This window comes from Neoarius graeffei, chromosome 5 (assembly GCF_027579695.1).
Source record: "Neoarius graeffei isolate fNeoGra1 chromosome 5, fNeoGra1.pri, whole genome shotgun sequence".
Lineage (NCBI taxonomy): Eukaryota > Metazoa > Chordata > Actinopteri > Siluriformes > Ariidae > Neoarius > Neoarius graeffei.
This window is the reverse complement of record NC_083573.1, coordinates 69,659,608-69,679,842: the sequence shown is the minus strand read 5'-3', so window position 1 is coordinate 69,679,842 and position 20,235 is coordinate 69,659,608. Positions and strand designations below refer to the sequence as shown.

Sequence of the window (20,235 nt, the reverse complement as noted above, 5' to 3'; positions counted from 1 at the left end):
ACCCTGATGTAAGAGCATCATAAAATTCCTAACTTTTGGTGGAAAAAACCTCTCCCCTTCAGGGCCCCATTCTTTCCAGCTGGATTAAAGGAATAATGTTCACATTCTCTATGCCCTTTCATTAGCTGAAATATCTCTAACAGGGCAACATCACTAGGGCACAGGAATTGTTATTTTTTCAGTCAGCGTTTAACTTTCAGTACATTCAATTTTGCATTATTTTTTTGACCAAGTCATTTTTATGTTTAAACCTGCTGAACTTTGTTGGCTTTAACTTGCACCTTAACAAGCATGTTGAAGGTATGAATTATCAGACTCATAAGTCATAACTCTCATAAAATAAGATGAAAAAAGATATGTGGTTGACGTGATAATTCAATAGATTTTTGAATACTTATGTGTACTGTTTGCTTGTCAGGTCACCGCTCACTTGACAGAAGACTTCCTGTTGAATGCGGCAATCTCACGGTTGATGGGCCTGACCAACACACTCTCTGTGAGTCGCCCATGCACATTCATCCATTCTGTAGAGTTTTGTACTATATATGTAATACAGAATTATTTGATTAGGACTGCTTTGATACAGTATGATGATATAGCAGTTATTTCACAAGCAGAATAATAAGGGAAACAATATAATACGTTATGACAGATGTTTGTGCACAGCCACAGACAAGCATGACCACATCTGTTTGTGCTCTATATGATTTAAATCATTTCAGGGGAATTATTTTGAGTGAAGAGACCAGTCAAAGTACACAAATCAGTTTGTCAAACTCTTTTAAGAGACGGACGAGCTAAAAAACTGAATATCTAAGGGTTTTATGGTTCTGTATTTTTAGAACATAAAGTCCTGTGTTTTTGTTATAGAATTTTCCACAATAACACTTTGTACTTTACGGTTTCTTTGTAAAATGATGAGTGGCTTCAAGAGAGTAGGGGGGCGAAAAGGGAAGGTCTTTTCCACTCTTTTGAAGCTGTGACACAAGTGTCAACGAACTTGTCTTATGGATGTTCCACAACATTAAATGTAACTATAAACTGTCCAAAGTATGACATTTTGTTCATTATGAAAGAAAAATTTGTAATTGTGGTATATAATAATTTTTTTTTAGTCCTTATATAAAATATGAAGGCCAACATGTTTTCAAAATGCAAGCAAAATCAAAAAGTTACTTCTCATCTCATTATCTCCAGCCGCTTTATCCTTCTACAGGGTCGCAGGGAAGCTGGAGCCTATCCCAGCTGACTACGGGCGAAAGGCGGGGTACACCCTGGACAAGTCGCCAGGTCATCACAGGGCTGACACATAGACACAGACAACCATTCACACTCACATTCACACCTACGGTCAATTTAGAGTCACCAGTTAACCTAACCTGCATGTCTTTGGACTGTGGGGGAAACTGGAGCACCCGGAGGAAACCCACGCGGACACGGGGAGAACATGCAAACTCCACACAGAAAGGTCCTCGCCGGCCCCGGGGCTCGAACCCAGGACCTTCTTGCTGTGAGGCGACAGCGCTAACCATTACACCACCGTGCCGCCCAAAAAGTTACTTGACTTCTGTTATTCTATTTGTTTACCACTGAGGGTTTGCAGATGTATAATGGTGTTTTCATTTAGATTATATTAGGCTATTCAGTATAAACAGAGGTATATTATCTTTCAAAACAGATTTTAGGTGACTTGAGTGATTTCACTACCATAAATTTCACATGATATATTTATTACCTGATCACACTGACTGCACTGTAATTTATAATATTTATTTTTGCTTGTTCGGTGGTAGTTAGTCAGGGGAACTGAGTCACTTATCCCCTTATGATAGAGGCTAGAAAACCCATGTAGATGAATCAAATGCGTATAAAGAAACCCTGATGACATTTCTAAATATATGGTGAGTTGCAGGTCTCCCCTTTAATCAGGCTTGGCTCTTCCAGCTGAACAAAGACCTGTCCTGAAGTAGGCTGTGCACATATGGGACAACTGTTTTGCATTCCTCATTGCATCATATGATGTATAGTATCTTGTGTTTGTACATGATGCTGTCTTTTGAGTTTATAAATTTATGATGCCTTAATGTGCCTTATTTGGGTTTACAGTGCACAGGAATGCAGTGCATGTTGATAATCCACAGCCACAAAGGAGTATCATGATGTTTCATCTTCCCTGCTTGCACCTGTGAGTCTGTTTTTAATTTCATCTCTATTCTGTCCTATAGCAAGCCTCTCCTCGTGTGCTTCTGCACAGTGTGGAATTTGAGCAGGCTCTAATCTCACTGTGTGTGATGGCTGCACCCATGGCCCCTCATCTGACCTCTGAGCTTTGGGCAGGTACGTAGGAGCTGATTAAAAAAAATTATTTTAAAAAGTACTCATGCCCAGTTTATAAATTTTTTTTATTCATTATCCTTCTTTAAGAAATATGCATGCATTTTAATTCCAGGGATAATGTATATGGAACTTGCATGTGGTCCTTGTTGTTATTCTGAATGCCACATGGGTCAGTGGTTCAGTATAATACCAGATTTGCAAAGGATTAAACAGAGAAATTAAGTGTGGGTGGATTTAATCCTCCTGGGCGTGTGCTGATGTGACGGCTGATCTAATTTCAAAACATTCCACTGCCCTCAGCTATGTAGGAAATACAACTGTGTGTGTGAGAGAGAGAGAGAGACTGAGATATATTGATATATCCTTTAGTATGACAAATTGTCAGACAAAATGAACATTAGTAAGAGTAATGGAAGAAGCCATAGCCTAATGGTTAGAGAAGTAGCTTTGGGACCAAAAGGTCACCGGTTCGATTTCCTGAACCAGCAGGAATGGCTGACGTGCCCTTGAGCAAGGCACCTAACCCCCAACTGCTCTCCAGGCTGCTCTGGGTATGTTGTAGGTCGGTCTGGATAAGAATGTCTGCCAAATCCCTGGAATGGAATGGAATGGAATGGAATGGAATGGAATGGAATGGAATGGAACAGCTTCAGTGTGCCTCAGCATCAATTCTACAGAGCTGGTACTTGGAATTCTTCCAAATCTTGCTACTTTGATGATACACATCAGTCCAAAGCCTCCCATAGGTGTTTATCAGTTGAGATCAAGCAAGTACAAAGGCTATGGCACCCTTTTCACACTCATGAAACCATTCAGTGAGCTCTTGTGTTCGGTGTATGGGGATGGTGTGGTCCTGGAAGAGATTCCCATCAGAATAGAAATGTTTTATCACAGGATAAAGGTGATCAGTCAGAATAACATTGTATGGATTTGCAGTGACTGTTCCATCTAAGGGGACAAGTGGACCCAGACCATGAAAGCAAAATATAACGGAACCACCAGATTCCCCCCACTGTACGTCTCAAGCGTTCAGCCCTGTACAGTTCTCTTGTTGTGCACCACACCTGCATTCAACCAGTTGTCAGCTGTATGGTGAACAATAGCTCATCTGTCTATATCACTTTTTTCCTACATTTCTGTAGAGAAGTGTATGTGGTTTTTACCCTACCCAACCTTTAAATCCAATTATAATGTTCCTCTTTATGTAGTTGTGGACAGACTGTTCTTACTGACTGTTCTTGCTGAATGTTGATCATACCTTGTATTAACATTCTCAGTCACCTGATGAACAGTTGTTTTTCATTACATATTGCACTTTTGACCACGATTTCCTAATACCTTTCCAGCAGATCTTAAATGCAGATGTCACTTTAGTCAGTGTTTTGAAAGAAACACAAGCCAGTCGAGCAGGCCTTTCAGACTGCCGTCCTTGCAACAATACTGAACCCTGTTTCACACTCATGTAGACCTTTTTCCTTTTGATATCTTCATCAAAAATTGAGGTCATATGGGCCTGTTCAGCATTTTTATACAGTACCAGTCGAAAGTTTGGACACGCCTTCTAATTCAATGGTTTTCTTTATTTTTATTAATTAAAAGACACTTCATGTATAAAGTAATGATGGATGTCATTTTGCTTTACTTAGTTGAACGGTTCTTGATATAATATGGATTACTACAGTTGTCAAATAGGGCCATTTACTGTATTTTTATTATTTACTCTTTGATCTCAGCCACATTAAGAAGGCAAGAAATTGCACTAATTAACTTTTGACGAGGCACACCTGTTAATTGAAACGCATTCCAGGTGACTACCTCATGAAGCTGGTTAAGATAATGCCAATAGTGTGTAAAGCGTCATCAAGGTAAACACTGGCTACTTTGAAGAATCTAAAATATCAAACATATTTTGTTCTTTAATACTTTTTGTTGACCACATAACTCCATCTTTGTTCCATATGTTATTTCATAGTTTTGATGTCTTTAGTATTGTTCTACAATGTAGAAAATCGTCAAAATACAGAAAAAAAACCTACGAATGAGTAGGGGTGTCCAAACTATTGTCTGGTTATGTACATGGGACATGGTAGTCTCGTCTCATCTCATCTCATTATCTCTAGCCGCTTTATCCTTCTACAGGGTCACAGGCAAGCTGGAGCCTATCCCAGCTGACTACGGGCGAAAGGCGGGGTACACCCTGGACAAGTCGCCAGGTCATCACAGGGCTGACACATAGACACAGACAACCATTCACACTCACATTCACACCTACGGTCAATTTAGAGTCACCAGTTAACCTAACCTGCATGTCTTTGGACTGTGGGGGAAACCGGAGCACCCGGAGGAAACCCACGCGGACACGGGGAGAACATGCAAACTCCGTACAGAAAGGCCCTCGCCGGCCACGGGGCTCGAACCCGGACCTTCTTGCTGTGAGGCGACAGTGCTAACCACTACACCACCGTGCCGCCGGACATGGTAGTATGTAAAGAAAAATAATCCTCTTTATTTATGTAGCACCTTTCATACGAAAAGCAGTCCAGTGTTTAACAAAAGGGCAGTTGTATAAAACAGTAATAGGGAAAATGTGAGTAAAAGAATAAACAGCAAAAGATATACAGCATTCAATAAAAGAAAACATTAAATGAAACATTAAACAATATACAATTAATACATAGCTATTTCAGGACAAATTTAAAACTAAATAAAATGATAATTGAGGAGGGGATAAGGATACAGGTTAGTTGTCATTTGCTTATATCTATTCAGACTGTACAGTGGTGCTTGAAAGTTTGTGAACCCTTTAGAATTTTCTATATTTCTGCATAAATATGACCTAAAACATCATCAGATTTTCACACAAGTCCTAAAAGTAGATAAAGAGAACCCAACTAAATCAAATAGGATCAAATAAACTATTACACACACACAGCAGAAATGTGTAGAAATTTTGGCAAAGAAACAACCTGCTCAAGAGTTATGAGCTATGGAAAACACCGGAAGAAACAGGGGAAACAACTGTCCAGCACATCCCGCTATTGTCACACATGTACATCGGACAGAAGGCCTGAACTTCTTAGCCTCTTTGTGGACACATCCCCAATCCTCTAGCTGATAACTGCAAGGAATGCTTGTAATGGAGCGACAGGAAGTATGTAGGGGGAGATGCTGTGCATGTATCACAAAGGTTAAGAATATTATGGAATTTTGTAAGAAAACTCAAAGAAAAGTTGTGTAGTGAAAGCATCATTTCTCATTATTCCATTTAAAATGAAGTTACATGTGAGCACCTTTTTCCCTCTAACATGTAGTTGCACACAAACACACAAGGACAAAGTTTAGCGGAAACACATATCCTTCCTGGACAAATGGTATGGGTCATAGAGAGACTGCTAATTTTACCATGTCCCAGGAGAGAGATCCATGCCAACTGACCCCTGTGTTTGAGTGTAAATTCAATCACAAACTGCATACATGAGAACTGAGTGCTCTCGCACACCCTTTACACTGCAAAAAAATTGAAAACTGAATTTGAGGAGAAAATTACTTAATACTAGTGAAATTATCTTGCTGCATGGACAGATATTTTTACTCGATAAGACATCTTAGAATAAGTTGGTTGCAATCTAGAACTAGGTTTAATAATCTCAGAATGGGTGTCTTGTATTCTTCTCATAGGAAATGCTCGATCGTTTCAACTGTTTTCAAGATATTTTCACTTGCTAAGATATCATTTTTTTGCAGTGTACCAATACTGTCTCTCAAACCCATTCCATAGCAATGGGAATATATATACATGTATAAAATTACAGTGCCTTTCTCAGCAGCCTAGAATTAAACAAAATGAACAGCAACCTTTAATAATTCATAATGCAATTTTATTTTTTTGGACAAAGTTTGTGTTAGTGTGTCAGTATAATATAAATACAATGTAAATATAAGATTTGTATAAACTAAAGAAAGAAAATAAAATAAGTAACTTTATTATTATTATTATCTCCGGCTGACAGGCGATGAGCTTATGGCATCATACAGTATGTTGTCCGTCGTCTATCTGACATCGTCCACATTTCACGAAAATCACTTCTCTCGCAATTCTTCGCCGATTTTTATTCTTTTTGACAGGAAGGTAGGTCTGCCTGGGGTGCATATAGCTTCTACCCAAATTTGCATAATTGGAATTAATAATGAAGATATGGAGTAATTAAGCCCTAACGAGCAGTTTCCACACAAATCGCTTCTTCTGCTTCAATTCTTCACCGATTTTTATTCTTTTTGGCAGGAAGGTAGGTCTGCCTGGGGTGCATATAGCTTCTACCCAAATTTGCATAATTGCAATTAATAATGAAGATATGGACTAATTAAACCTTAATGAGCAGTTCAACAAAAATCGCTTCTTCTTGGTCAATTCTTTGCCATTTTGGATTCTTTCTGGCAAATAGGTCAGTATCCCTAGGGTGTATATAGCTTCTATATATAGCTTGCAACATTTATTGTGCAAGGTGGCCCACTTTAGATCGTTCCTTCTGGACTAGACAGGGCCGGAGTGAACTACACCATCATTGACAGTCTCGTTGTTGTTGTTTATTATTATTATTATTATTATTATTCCTTCCTCTTTATAATAGACTAAATCGCTTTCTCTCGCTCTCAGGGTTGTCTCGGGTGAGAAATCCTCTCAACCCTGCACTCTTTGGGAGTGGAGATGTGCTGCAGCAGCGTTGGCCCACTGTGGACCCAGAGTACCTGCAGACTCCGGCCACAGTTGAGGTGTCTGTACGGGTGAGTGAATTCCTTCTTATGAAGTCTCTTCTGCTGTCCTGTAATATGTTAAGTAGAACTGACAGGCACAACCCCCTGGCTGATCAGCTCGAATGATCTACTGTTTTCTAAAGTTTACTGAATCTCTGTGTTAACTTAGGAACATGAATGTGTGTGATCTCTAGAGAGTCTGCTGGAATGCAGGAAGTGAAACTGCGTTGACTCTTAACAAGTCCAGTGTGTCGTCTTATGGCATGTCTGTAATTAATGTAGGCGGAAGGGTGGGTAGAAGGGCCTGGCCTTTGATTCCCTTTGATTCAACAGTAGCAAGAGCTTGTTTTGAATACTCCAGAGACAGGTAAATGAACTCCTCTGTGGCAGTTTAAACCTACGTAAAAGTCACATGACTGTGTGTATACATGGAATTGGACTGAGGAGGCAGTGAGGTCAGAGATCAGAGGTCCTCTATAAATGCTCAGTAGGGGCATCAGACAGTGGTTATATATAACCTTTTTCAGCCAAATATTGATTTTATGTAATCCACATAGCTCACCTTTTCACTAAACTGTGTTGCTATTTCAACTGTTGGTGATTGACAGGTGGGTAAATATGCCACATTGTCTTTATTGGTTGAATATTTGCCACTCGTATTTTTCATATAAACTACATCTGGGACATCGAGAATGGCAACTGTGATGTATTTCTCAATATGTCGCTTGTGAGGAAATCGATGAATTGTTTTGGTAAATTTGAGTACTTTTTTTGTTTGTGAATGTATCTATATAATCAAAAGAAAATCACACTTTGGTTTGAAGATGTGAAGTTTATCTTCTCATGTTGAAAAACTCACATTTTTCATGTGAAATGCATTGCGGAGATGAGTGACGTAGTATTTCCCGATGTTTCACTCCAATGATGTCACTCCCAGTGTTTTCCCGCTGATTAGACGTGCGTTGTCAAAATGGCTAACCAGTTCAAAATAAAAATTCTTTTGATTAATTTGCGTCTTTATTTTTGTGAATGTGTCCATATAATATAAAGAATAACATTACACAGTGGCACGAAGATATGAAGTGTTTGCTTTGCTCACTCGTGTGATATATATATATCACACACACACACCACAAGTGGTATATTTCCTAGTAAAACACTCCTGTCCATATAATATATACACACATACAGTACCCGCTATGATTATTGGCAGCTCTTGTAAAGATTAATAAAAAGGGTTAGAAAAAAAAATCAATGTTTTGGTGAAGAAGCTTCATCTCACACTAAAATAATGAGAAAAATTCGAGTTTTAATTAAAATTCTCTTATGCAGAGAAAAACAAATACCTCATCAAGAAATAATTATTTATGGTAGGGGAAATGCTGGGTTCAGGTCAGGGGACTGAGATGGCCATGGTAGAAGCTTGATTCTGTGCTCAGCTAGTCATTTTTGTGTTGATTTGGACATATGCTTCGGATCATTATCCTGCTGGAAGGTCCAATGATGACCCAGTTTTTGTTTCCTGGCAGAGGCAGGAGGATTTTGATTTAAAATGTCCTGGTATTTCATGGAGTCCATGATGCCATGCACCCGAACAAGGTTTCCAGGACCTTTGGAGGAAAAACAGCCCCAAAATATCACAGAACTTCCACCATATTTTACAGTTGGGATCGGGTTCTTTTCATTATAGCCATCCTTCTTTTTACACCAAACCCACCTTGAGTGTTTATTGCCAAACAGCTCCATTTTTATTCCATCAGACCAGAGAACACGGTTCCAGTCAAAGTTGTTATAGCATTTAGCAAACTTCAGGCATTTACATTTGTGGTTAAATGACAGAAAAGGCTTTATTGAAGGCTGTATTGAGAATAAATGTTGAAAGAGTTCCTGTCTTTCATCTTCACATGCCATACCTTCCAAATAATCTGTTGGCACGGGAATGGAATCTGATGGTGGTTTTGGAGACTTGGAAACCCCAGGATTTTACTTTTTCTTGTAATTCACCAACCGTGATCCTTGGGGATTTTTTTTTTCCTCTTTTACCATCCTCTTCACTGTATGTGGGAGCAAAATAAACTTGGGTCCTCACCCGGGCAAGTTTGTAACAGTTCCAGTTGGTGTCCAGTTGGTATTATTACTTGAACAGTAAAAATGAGCATTTTCAGGCAAGGAGCCATATTGTTTTATAACCATTCCCTGACTTATGAAGGTCAACACACTTCTCTCTCATTTGGTTTGTGTGTTCTCTTATCTTTCTCATGTTGATGGATGACTAAGGGAAATTGGCCTTTGTGTCACCTCATATTTGTCCCACAGTCAATCAGGAAGTTATGGATTACAGCTTGAAAGTTCCTACACACTCCAATTAACTCATATGTACAACCCCGATTCCAAAAAAGTTGGGACAAAGTACAAATTGTAAATAAAAATGGAATGCAACGATGTGGAAGTTTCAAAATTCCATATTTTATTCAGAATAGAACATAGATGACATATCAAATGTTTAAACTGAGAAAATGTATCATTTAAAGAGAAAAATTAAGTGATTTTTTTTTTTTAAATTTCATGACAACAACACATCTCAAAAAAGTTGGGACAAGGCCATGTTTACCACTGTGAGACATCCCCTTTTCTCTTTACAACAGTCTGTAAACGTCTGGGGACTGAGGAGACAAGTTGCTCAAGTTTAGGGATAGGAATGTTAACCCATTCTTGTCTAATGTAGGATTCTAGTTGCTCAACTGTCTTAGGTCTTTTTTGCCGTATCTTTTATGATGCGCCAAATGTTTTCTATGGGTGAAAGATCTGGACTGCAGGCTGGCCAGTTCAGTACCCGGACCCTTCTTCTATGCAGCCATGATGCTGTAATTGATGCAGTATGTGGTTTGGCATTGTCATGTTGGAAAATGCAAGGTCTTCCCTGAAAGAGACGTCGTCTGGATGGGAGCATATGTTGCTCTAGAACCTGGATATACCTTTCAGCATTGATGGTGTCTTTCCAGATGTGTAAGCTGCCCATAGCCACATGCACTACTGCAACCCCATACCATCAGAGATGCAGGCTTCTGAACTGAGCGCCGATAACAACTTGGGTCGTCCTTCTCCTCTTTAGTCCGAATGACACGGCGTCCCTGATTTCCATAAAGAACTTCAAATTTTGATTCGTCTGACCACAGAACAGTTTTCCACTTTGCCACAGTCCATTTTAAATGAGCCTTGGCCCAGAGAAGACATCTGCACTTCTGGATCATGTTTAGATATGGCTTCTTTGAACTATAGAGTTTTAGCTGGCAACGGCGGATGGCACGATGAATTGTGTTCACAGATAATGTTCTCTGGAAATATTCCTGAGCCCATTTTGTGATTTCCAATACAGAAACATGCCTGTATGTGATGCAGTGCCGTCTAAGGGCCCGAAGATCATGGGCACCCAGTATGGTTTTCCGGCCTTGACCCTTACGCACAGATTCTTCCAGATTCTCTGAATCTTTTGATGATATTATGCGCTGTAGATGATGATATGTTCAAACTCTTTGCAATTTTACACTGTCGAACTCCTTTCTGATATTGCTCCACTATTTGTCGGCGTGGAATTAGGGGGATTGGTGATCCTCTTCCCATCTTTACTTCTGAGAGCCGCTGCCACTCCAAGATGCTCTTTTTATACCCAGTCATGTTAATGACCTATTGCCAATTGACCTAATGAGTTGCAATTTGGTCCTCCAGCTGTTCCTTTTTTGTGCCTTTAACTTTTCCAGCCTCTTCTTGCCCCTGTCCCAACTTTTTTGAGATGTGTTGCTGTCATGAAATTTCAAATGAGCCAATATTTGGCATGAAATTTCAAAATGTCTCACTTTCGACATTTGATATGTTGTCTATGTTCTACTGTAAATACAATATCAGTTTTTGAGATTTGTAAATTATTGCATTCTGTTTTTATTTACAATTTGTACTTTGTCCCAACTTTTTTGGAATCTGGGTTGTACAATTTAAATGGGAACCATGCTTCAGTTACATTGTGTTCACATGGAATTTGGATTAGAAGAAGAAGAAACCTTTATTCGTCACATGCACACTTCAAGCACAGTGAAATTTATTCTCTGCATTTAACTCATCTGAAGCAGTGAACACACGCGCGCGCACACCCAGAGCAGTGGGCAGCCCAGAGCGCCCAGTCAGGGGTTTGGTACCTTGCTCAAGGGCACCTCAGCCCAAGGCCGCCCCACGTCAACCTAACTGCATGTCTTTGGATTGTGGGCGAAACTGGAGCACCCGGAGGAAACCCACGCAGACACACAAACTCCACACAAAGGCCCTCGCCGGCCGCTGGGGTTGAACCCGTAACCTTCTTGCTGTGAGGCGACCGTGCTAACCACTACACCACCATGCCTCCCTAGTCACCTTTATAAACTGAGCTTCACTGAAAGATCTTAACATGGACCTCTTCTGTAACAAACTCCACATTTTTTCTTATTCATGGAGCCATTCTGAATTGTCTTAGCAGACAGCAAGGAGAATGAATATTGAGTGTCTGTCTTTCATCTTCACATGCCATTAAGCAGGTCAATGTAGCACAGTGGTATAGTGGTAAGCACTGTCGCCTCACAGCAAGAAGGTTCTGGGTTCAAGCCCAGTGGGTGCATGTTCTCCCCGTATGTGCATGGGTTTCCTCTGGGTGCTCTGATTTTCCCCACAGTTCTAAGACATGCAGGTTATGTTAACATGGGCTGAAGTGCCCTTGAGCAAGGCATCTAACCCCCAACTGCTCCCCGGGCACTGTAGCATAGCTGCCCACTGCTCTGGGTGTGTGTGTGTGCTCATTGTTCACTTGTGTGTGTTCACTGCTTCAGATGGGTTTAACGCAGAGGACGAATTTCACTGTGCTTGAGTGTGCATGTGACAAATAAAGGCTTCTCCTTCTCCTCTTGACTCCTTCTCATTCTCTCTCACTTGCACACAGACTCTCTCTCTCCCTCCATATTTACATAAACAGGCCCTGTTTTTATATATCTTGGACTACGTATATTAAAAACCTACTGTAGTTTCCCAAACTATATTTTGTAATCCTGTGCGTGCATGCGGAGGTGTCCTCCACCCCCTGATTCTGCCCTGTTGAAATCTACTGGTGAGGTGAGCTGGCTTTGTGGGCTTATGGGTGTGCATACTGCAGTATTTTGGGAATCCCCTGCCTAGTTGCAGAAGTTAAAAAAGTTCATGCCCTGTAATGACAGGACTGGGTTTCTCCCACAGTGCAGGGCGGCTTCTGTGGTTGAATCATACCCACAAACACACGCTGGAAGATTTTATCAAAATTCAAGCAGTCTCACTTGATCTTGGCAGATGCAAGGACCATATGAGGAACAGAGGCTGATTGTTTGCTCATTCCTCTTCAACCTCAGGGGATTTTACTAAAAATGTTTCTATTTAAGGGCTTTATAAAATGAAGCGTCAGAACTTTAAAATGTTTTCTGTGTATCTAAAAAAAATCATGGAATTTCAGACGAAGTTTTTAGTCATCTACAGTATGTGATGTGTGCCTTCAATCGGCTCCATAAGTATTTGGACAGTGACAGTTTTTGTAATTTTGACTCTGTACATCACGACAATGGATTTGAAATGAAGCCATCAATATGTGATTGAAGAGTAGAATTTCAGAGTTAATTCAAGGGATTTAACAAAAATAGTGCATTAACCTCTTCGGAATTACAGCCAGTTTTTTTTTTTTTTAACATAGTCCCTCTATTTTCAAAAGTAAATGGACAACTGACTGATAATCAGTTTCATGGCCTGGTGTAGCCTGTTTCCTCATAATTTCATGACAAATTAAGGAGATAATTGTTCTGGAATGGGTGGCATGGTGGTGTAGTGGTTAGTACTGTCGCCTCACAGGAGCAAGGTTCTGGGTTTGAGCCCAGTGGCCGGCGAGGGCCTTTCTGTGTGGAGTTTGCATGTTCTCCCCGTGTCTGCGTGGGTTTCCTCCGGGTGCTCCGGTTTCCCCCACAGTCCAGAGACATGCAGGTTATGTTAACTGGTGGCTCTAAATTGACCGTAGGTGTGAATGTGAGTGTGAATGGTTGTCTGTGTCAGCCCTGCAATCACCTGGTGACTTGTCCAGGGTGTACCTCGCCTCTCGCCCATAGTCAGCTGGGATAGGCTCCAGCTTGCCTGCAACCCTGCACAGGATAAGAGGCTACAGATAATGGATGGATGGATGAAGTTCTGGAACTGATTTCAAGTTATTGAATTTGCATCTGGTAGCTGTTCCTGGGAACTGTCAATATGTGGTCCAAAGAGGTGTCAATGCAAGTGAAGGAGGCCATCATTAGGCTGAAAAAACAAAGCAGACCTGCAACTCTTATTCCAAAAAAGTTGGGTCACTGAGTAAAACATAAATTAAAACAGAATGCAAGGCATCAAATTCAGAACGAGTGTATATTTATTAAAAACAATAAAGATTATCAGTTTGAATATTAAATATCTTTGTATTGTATTCAGTTGAATATGGGTTGAAAAGGATTTGCACAGAATTGCATTGTTTTTATTTGTTTTACACAGCATCTCAGTTTTTTGTTTGTTTGTTTGTTTGTTTGTTTGTTTGTTTGTTTGTTTGAATCAGGGTTCATGTTGATGGCTTCATTTCAAATCCACTGTGATAGTGTACAGAGGCAAAATTACGAAAATCGTGTCCCTGTCCAAATACTTATGGACCGGACTCTAAGTCGGTTCGTGTCTTTTGGATAAATGTCAAATCAAGCCAGCTTTATATGCTGCTACTAGACATAAAATTACCACTGTATTTGTCATCACAAATTAATTTTAGCATGAATTGCCGGGATTGATTTATTCTCATTAATAACATTTGTGCCCTGCTTCATAAGCACTTATGTATCTGTTTCTTCATCTCAGAGTTCTTTTTTTCTTCCTTCCTCAGGTTAACAATAAGGCATGTGGGAGTGTTACTGTGCCTCGTCAGGTGGCTCAGGATGCTGAGAAGGTGCGAGAGCTAGTACTGGGCAGCCCATTGGGCATGAAGCTCCTTGCTGACCGTGTCATTAAGAAAGCTATCCTCTCTCCCAGGACTGCTCTTATCAACTTCCTAGTAGAAGAATAAACGGGAAAAAAAGAGAGATCATTGTGCTTTTCCAGCATCTAAATGGTCAAATGAGCTGTCATTCAAGATCTCCAGACACAATGAAGAGACGAGGCCTTTGTACTTTGACAGAAAAGCGGCTGGAGAATTATGACATCTGTTTTTAAGTTAAAGACTACTTTTTACAGATTATCCTCTTGGCCTTATAATCTTCTGTTGAATGAAAAAAAGATGTCAAGTTGATGATGGATATTAAATTTCCACCCATTGTTCTCCCCTTTTTGTTCTTTATTTCACCTTTTACTGTAACCCAGAGGTCTTTGCCAGCCATTTTCCAGGATATAGTTACACACATTGCCTGATGATGAAGGATGTCTAATAAAACTGCTAATCCTTAACAGATACCAAACCTTCCCACCAGCCCATCCTTTCCCAATTGTGGAGAGACGGAAAGGCTGCTATGCGCTTGTGATCCTACTGGCGTTTGTGACTAGAGGCAATGACAACTGAGCTCTAGGTGACTCAGTCTGTCCTATTTGAATTAGTGAGTTATATTTGGTCAGTCTAGACTTGTTCTTTTCCCTTATGCTCTTTCAAAGAGGTGGATACTGATCTGTTAGAAAACCCACCAGCCAGAAAGGAATAACTGCTGATTCAGTTGTTCTTGTGGCCTAGAAGCCTGTACTATTGAGTTACTATTGGAATCATCAGTCTTTAAATTTATTTAACCTTTTTCTGCCTGAGTGAAATATTGCATTATTAGTATTTACTATAAATACGCAGGTAATTTATAAAAAAAAAATTGTGTGTTGATTGGTCAAGAAATTCAGACTATTTCTCGATAATCATCTTGAGCAACTCTGTAAAATGGCAGCCAATCAATTTATTACCGTAAGTGAGGAAGAATTACAAATTATGAAAGAAAATGCTGTGCCTAAAAGCACTAAAGATGTTACGAAGTTTTAGACCAAATTATTCACAGGTGGAATTGTGATTTTTTTTTTTTTTTTTCCTCATCTATTTCCAAACAAAGTATTTTATGTGGCTCGGCATAGATAAGTGACACAAGCCTGCACACATTACATTTGCATGCCGCTTTTGAAGTTTGAAATAAATTAAATTTTTGAATAAGATTTTTTTTTAAATAATCACCTGTGTATTTATACTAAAACAATTATTCGCCTCAGGCTTAGTGAATATCTGAATACTAACCTCAGCTTCATGTCTGTTATTATTCACCGATATTCACTTCGCCTCCGGTGAATAATTGTTAAATAAATGGTTTTAACATATCAATGACAGTGTATATACCATTTTACTCAGGAGAACCAGCTACTTTTAAATCGCAGTATTGTTGTATACACCCACCAGCCACTTTAATAGGAACTTGTTCTTGATTCTAAGATCCCTGTTCTTGGCTACAGGAGTGGAAACCAGTGTGGTCTTCTGGTGTTGCATGCTGAGATGCTTTTCTGCTCAACACGGTTATAAAGCATGATTATATGAGTTGCTATATCCTTCCTGGCAGCTCGAACCAATTTGGCCATTTTCCTCTGACCTCTCTTATTAACAAGGCGTTTCCACCCACAGAACTGTCGCGTACTCAGTGTTTTTTTTTGTTTTTCACACAATTCTGTGTAAACTCTAGAGACTGTTGTGTGCGAAAACCTCAGATCATCAGCAGTTTCTGAAATACTCAAACCAGTCCATCTGGCACCAACACCCATGCCACAGTGAAAGTCACAGTTTGAGACCACAATTTTTCCCCATTCTGATGTTTAAAGTGAACATTAACTGAAGCTCTTGATTTGTATCTGCATGATTTTATGCATTGTGCAGCTGTCAAGGGATCGGCTGATTAGATAACTGCACAAAACAGCAGGTGTATGAGTGTTCCTAATAAAGTGGCTGGTGAGTGTATGTATATGATTCGAAAGTCCCCTAAGATCAAACTCAAAAAGCCTTGTCATCTTTGCAAATGACAAGCAAATCTGAATTTGAAATTGTATCCGAATTTGTGTGTCAAATTACTTTAAACCCATGATGATTTTTTTTCCCCAGTGTCATGCACCACATGAGCTGTGTTTGCGCAACAGATATTTGAATAGACTGATGACATTGGCTTGCAGATTCCTGTTTGTGTACTGTGTGAAAGTCCATCAGCAGTTCTTTTTTTGAGAGAGCACAGTCATCACATTGCAACAGCATCCCTGTCTTCCCCTTCCTGTTGGCTCCAATAGGTATTACCACCATACCGAATGGGAGACAATTGTCTCTCCAGCGTTTCCTAACTTCATCCAGAGAATCAGAAAGTGATTTCCTTGGCCTTTGAGCAATAAAAGAACAAAATCTGAGTAAAGACATGAAGGCTTTCTTTCATGTTGCAAGAAGAGCTAGGCCTCCTGGGTACTGGAGTCCAGGGGGTGTTTCAGAATCAGACAGAAGATCTATTGTTTGGGTTTATTCCTTAACACAGCCAGATGTCATTCTCAAACCGCATATTACTTATTCTAACAATCAGATCTACGTACTCTGAAAAATACTCCCTCCCCTGTGTACCATGTGAACATGAACATCAGTGACACTGATTTAATACTACTAGATAACATAAACTACATATAGTCATGTCCATAGGTATTTTGACAGTGACACAATTTTCATAATTTTGATTGACGTGTAGAATTGCAGCTGTAATTGAAGATGTTTAACAAAAAAATTTAACATTAACTGTGAAGGAATTACAGCCATTTTTATACCCCCCGCAAACAAAGTTTGGGGGGTATATAGGAATCACCCTGTCCGTCTGTCTGTCTGTCCATGTGTCTTGTAAGGGCAGCTCCTCCTAAACGGTTTGATGGATTTTAATAAAACTTTACACAGTTGTGGTATACCACCTGAAGATGTGCATGAAGGAAAATAATCCCAAACCAAGGTCTTAAAGATACTTATATTCTTACAGATGTCATTATCTGCTGATGTGGCTGGTGTTCCACTCCATGAAATTGTACCAAATGGATTTAGACCCCATATATTATTGCGATGAATGATTAATAGGAATTGGAATCATGGTGTTGCATGGGTATCATTTTTTTTAAGTTCACACACAGTTCTAGTTGACAAATTTTGTTGTGAGTAGGGGGTATTCTATAGTGAGTTTACTCACAGTTCTAGTTTTACATAGTCCCTCCATTTTCACAGGTTCAGAAGTAATTGGATTATTAACTGATGAGCAGTTTCATGGTCTGGTGTGGCCTGTTTCCTCATTATTTCATGACAAATCCAAAGGATACTGCATCATCTGTCAAACATGGTGGACATGGGCATGTACACGTCACTGGTGCTTATTTGATGATGCGACTGCTGATAGAAGTAGCAGGGTTAATTCTGAAGTATATAGAGCTACAGTGGTGCTTGAAAGTTTGTGAACCCTTTAGAATTTTCTATATTTCTGCATAAATATGACCTAAAACATCATCAGATTTTCACACAAGTCCTAAAAGTAGATAAAGGGAACCCAGTTAAACAAATGAGACAAAAATATTATAATTGGTTATTTATTTATTGAGGAAAATGATCCAATATTACATATCTGTGAGTGGCAAAAGTATGTGAACCTTTGCTTTCAGTATCTGGTGTGATCCCCTTGTGCAGCAATAACTGCAACTAAACATTTCTGGTAACTGTTGATCAGTCCTGCACACCAGCTTGGAGGAATTTTAGCCCATTCCTCCGTACAGAACAGCTTCAACTCTGGGATGTTGGTGGGTTTCCTCACATGAACTGCTCGCTTCAGGTCCTTCCACAACATTTCCATTGGATTAAGGTCAGGACTTTGACTTGGCCATTCCAAAACATGAACTTTATTCTTCTTTAACCATTCTTTGGTAGAACGACTTGTGTGCTTAGGGTCATTGTCTTGCTGCATGACCCACCTTCTCTTGAGATTCAGTTCACGGACAGATGTCCTGACATTTTCCTTTAGAATTCGCTGGTATAATTCAGAATTCATTGTTCCATCAATGATGGCAAGTCGTCCTGGCCCAGATGCAGCAAAACAGGCCCAAACCATGATACTACCACCACCATGTTTCACAGATGGGATAAGGTTCTTATGCTGGAATGCAGCGCTTTCCTTTCTCCAAACATAACGCTTCTCATTTAAACCAAAAAGTTCTGTTTTGGTCTCATCCGTCCACAAAACATTTTTCCAGTAGCCTTCTGGCTTGTCCACGTGATCTTTAGCAAACTGCAGATGAGCAGCAATGTTCTTTTTGGAGAGCAGTGGCTTTCTCCTTGCAACCCTGCCATGCACACCATTGTTGTTTAGTGTTCTCCTGATGGTGGACTCATGAACATTAACATTGGCCAATGTGATAGAGGCCTTCAGTTGCTGAGAAGTTACCCTGGAGTCCTTTGTGACCTCGCCGACTATTGCGCACCTTGCTCTTGGAGTGATCTTTGTTGGTCGACCACTCCTGGGGAGGGTAACAATGGTCTTGAATTTCCTCCATTTGTACACAATCTGTCTGACTGTAGATTGGTGGAGTCCAAACTCTTTAGAGATGATTTTGTAACCTTTTCCAGCCTGATGAGCATCAACAACACTTTTTTTCTGAGGTCCTCAGAAATCTCCTTTGTTCGTGCCATGATACACTTCCACAAACATGTGTTGTGAAGATCAGACTTTGATAGATCCCTGTTCTTTAAATAAAACAGGGTGCCCACTCACACCTGATTGTCATCCCATTGATTGAAAACACCTGACTCTAATTTCACCTTCAAATTAACTGCTAATCCTAGAGGTTCACATACTTTTGCCACTCACAGATCTGTAATATTGGATTATTTTCCTCAATAAATAAATGACCAAGTATAATATTTTTGTCTCATTTGTTTAACTGGGTTCTCTTTATCTACTTTTAGGACTTGTGTGAAAATCTGATGATGTTTTAGGTCATATTTATGCAGAAATATAGAAAATTCTAAAGGGTTCACAAACTTTCAAGCACCACTGTATACTTTCTGTTCAGATTCAGTCAAATGCTGCAAAACCGATATGACGGCGCTTCCCAGTACGGATGGATAGTGACCCAAAACATATCGAAAAAGATAATCTTAAGGCAAAGAAATGTTCGTAAATGGCCGAGTTGGTCAACCCAATTGAGCATGCTTTTAACTCACTGAAGGTAAAACTGAAGGCAGAAAGACCCATAAACAAGCAGCAATTGAACGCAGCTGCAGTAAAAGCCTGGCAAAGCATCTGAAGTGAGGAAACTTAGCATTTGGTGGTGTCCATGAGTTCCAGATAGCAAAGGATTTGCACCAAAGTATTAAAAATGATACTCATGTTTATAATTAGGCTAATTTGTCCAAGTACTTTTGAGCCTGTGAAAATGGAAGTTTTTAGTTTCAGTTTATCCTGTGTTCAAGTTGGAGTGCTGTTTCTAGATCAGTTTTGCCTTTTGATACTGTGACTATAATCAGTGTTTTCTGAGACTAGGAGCAGGATTCCAGTTTCTTTGGAAGTTCCAGTTATGTGCTAATGTTACTCTCGGATGATTTTAGTACTTTAAAGGGGCAGGTTTCAGTCTAGACCAGGGGTTCTCAACCTTTTCTGCATTGAGGCCCACCTATTCATACTCGTAATGAGTCGGGTCCATTAAAAAAAGATCCCCAATTAATTTGGCTCATCTATTCTATTAGAATGTAATAATCTAGTGTAAAGTGTATTAATGGGATGCAACATCACTCCCTGGTACAGATGGGAGCCCAGTAATTAAATAAATGCAATAAAAACTAGAAAAGCACTCGGAGAGTGCAGACCTCTGCCGAGAATCCTTTAAAAAATTCCGGGATCCAGACGGTGATCCGGATCACCGCCAAAATTTAATGGATTGTTACTTGTGCCCAGTCACACCGCTGGAAAAAAATTTCAGAGCCATCCGTTCATAACTTTTTCCGTAATGTTGCTAATAGACAAACCAACGCTACCGAAAACATACCGTAACCTCCTTGGCGGAGGTAACAAACTGTTTTTAATTGTAGGTATTGTATTT

The 20,235-nt window shown here is 39.8% G+C and overlaps 1 protein-coding gene across 1 annotated transcript in view; it reads left to right on the top strand.

The window, feature by feature from the left end:
• Nucleotides 1-14,455, top strand: part of lars2 (leucyl-tRNA synthetase 2, mitochondrial) — a 101,341-nt gene extending 86,886 nt beyond the window's left edge. Inside the window, exons 18-21 of the mRNA XM_060922316.1 lie at nucleotides 419-496; nucleotides 2,226-2,337; nucleotides 6,992-7,119; nucleotides 14,021-14,455. Coding sequence (XP_060778299.1) covers nucleotides 419-496; nucleotides 2,226-2,337; nucleotides 6,992-7,119; nucleotides 14,021-14,200 — 498 coding nt within the window. The 3' untranslated portion in view covers nucleotides 14,201-14,455. The remainder of the gene's footprint in view (nucleotides 1-418; nucleotides 497-2,225; nucleotides 2,338-6,991; nucleotides 7,120-14,020) is intronic.
• Nucleotides 14,456-20,235: the final 5,780 nt, after the last annotated feature.